This window comes from Cynara cardunculus, unplaced genomic scaffold (assembly GCF_001531365.2).
Source record: "Cynara cardunculus var. scolymus isolate 2C unplaced genomic scaffold, CcrdV1 Un_Scaffold_11770, whole genome shotgun sequence".
In the NCBI taxonomy this organism is placed as follows: Eukaryota; Viridiplantae; Streptophyta; class Magnoliopsida; order Asterales; family Asteraceae; genus Cynara; species Cynara cardunculus.
The window spans coordinates 1-1,937 of NW_020207013.1; the positions used below are offsets into that span (position 1 = coordinate 1).

Sequence of the window (1,937 nt, forward strand, 5' to 3'; positions counted from 1 at the left end):
GCCATGGCCGCTCTTTCTCCTCCGCCCGGCTACACCGCCTGGGATAGCTCTCTTCCCGCGCCGGCGCCATTCTCCGGCGTACCTCCATTGACAGACACCGTGCCGGATGATGTATCATCTGTTACGCATTGGACGCCGTCCCATTCTAGTACCCTCTACAAGATTGATGGTTGGGGAGCGCCTTACTTCTCCGTCAACTCATCCGGCAACGTCACCGTCCGTCCACACGGTGCCAAAACCATGGTTCACCAAGAGATAGATCTCCTGAAGGTCGTCAAGAAGGCCTCCGATTCGAAATCCAACCGAGGCCTAGACCTACAGCTCCCGCTCATCATCCGATTTCCCGACGTCCTGAAAGATCGCCTTGAATGTCTCCAATCGGCGTTCAATTACGCCGTAAAGTCCCAAGGGTACAGCTCCCATTACCAAGGCGTTTATCCCGTGAAATGCAATCAGGACCGGTTCGTCGTCGAGGACATTGTCAAATTTGGATCCTCGTTCAGGTTCGGATTGGAAGCTGGATCCAAACCTGAGCTTCTTCTAGCCATGAGCTGCCTCTGCAAAGGAAGCTCCGAATCTCTCCTGATTTGCAACGGTTTCAAAGATGCAGAATACATTTCGCTAGCTTTGATTGCTCGAAAGCTTTCATTGAACACCGTCATTGTTCTCGAACAAGAGGAAGAGCTGGATTCTGTAATCGATATAAGCATAAAGCTAGGCGTTCGACCCGTCGTCGGGGTCCGTGCTAAGCTCCGGACGAAGCATTCCGGCCATTTTGGATCGACTTCCGGCGAAAAAGGTAAATTCGGTCTCACTACGACGCAAATTATCCGTGTTGTGAAAAAGCTTGAACAATGTGGCATGTTGGATTGCCTTCAATTGCTCCATTTCCATATCGGATCTCAGATCCCTTCAACGACCTTGCTTGCTGATGGCGTTGGTGAGGCCTCTCAGATTTACAGCGAATTAGTCCGCCTTGGTGCTTCCATGAAAGTTATTGACATAGGTGGTGGCCTTGGGATTGATTATGATGGTTCCAAATCGACCGATTCAGATGTCTCTGTTGGTTATACTTTAGAAGAATATGCAATGGCGGTTGTTCAGGCGGTGAAGTTTGTTTGTGACCGGAACTCCGTGAAGCACCCTGTGATTTGCAGCGAGAGCGGACGTGCCATTGTATCCCACCATTCAATTCTGATATTTGAGGCAGTTTCTTCAGGCAAGTACACCGTTCCAACGATGTCTTCTTTCGACATCCAGCGATTCATCGAGCGGCTTCCTGAGGACGCTCATTCTGACTACCATAACTTGTCTCAATCTGCTGTCAGAGGCGAGTATGAAGCTTGTTTGGTCTATGCTGATCAATTGAAACAAAGATGTGTCGAAAAATTCAAACATGGGTCGTTGGACATCGAACAATTGGCTGCTGTCGATGGGTTGTGTGATTTGGTTGAGAAGGCAATTGGGGCATCCAATCCCGTCAGCACTTATCATGTTAATCTTTCGGTTTTCACATCAGTTCCTGATTTCTGGGGCATAGGACAATTGTTTCCCATCATTCCAATCCATCGCCTAGACGAACGCCCAGCAAAAAGAGGAATTTTGTCGGATTTGACTTGCGACAGTGATGGAAAGATTGACAAGTTCATTGGAGGAGAATCAAACTTGCCCCTTCATGAATTGGAAGGAGAGAACGGAATGAAGTACTATTTGGGGATGTTTTTAGGAGGGGCTTATGAAGAGGCTCTCGGAGGCGTCCACAATTTGTTTGGTGGCCCTAGCGTGGTCCGTGTGTCTCAGAGCGATGGTCCCCATGGCTTTGCTGTTACCCGAGCCGTGCCAGGCCCATCCTGCAGTGACGTTCTCCGTTCAATGCACCATGAGCCAGAGATCATGTTTGAGACCCTTAAGCACAGGATTGAAGAGTATGTTCATGA

At 49.2% G+C, this 1,937-nt stretch overlaps 1 protein-coding gene across 1 annotated transcript; it reads left to right on the forward strand.

The window, feature by feature from the left end:
• Window positions 1–3: 3 nt before the first annotated feature.
• On the forward strand, window positions 4–1,932 carry LOC112505533 (arginine decarboxylase-like; the record flags this gene model as incomplete). Its single annotated transcript, XM_025109430.1, has 1 exon — window positions 4–1,932. A coding segment is annotated over one exon (1,929 nt), but the record flags the coding sequence as incomplete, so codon positions are not given.
• Between the last annotated feature and the right edge of the window lie 5 nt (window positions 1,933–1,937).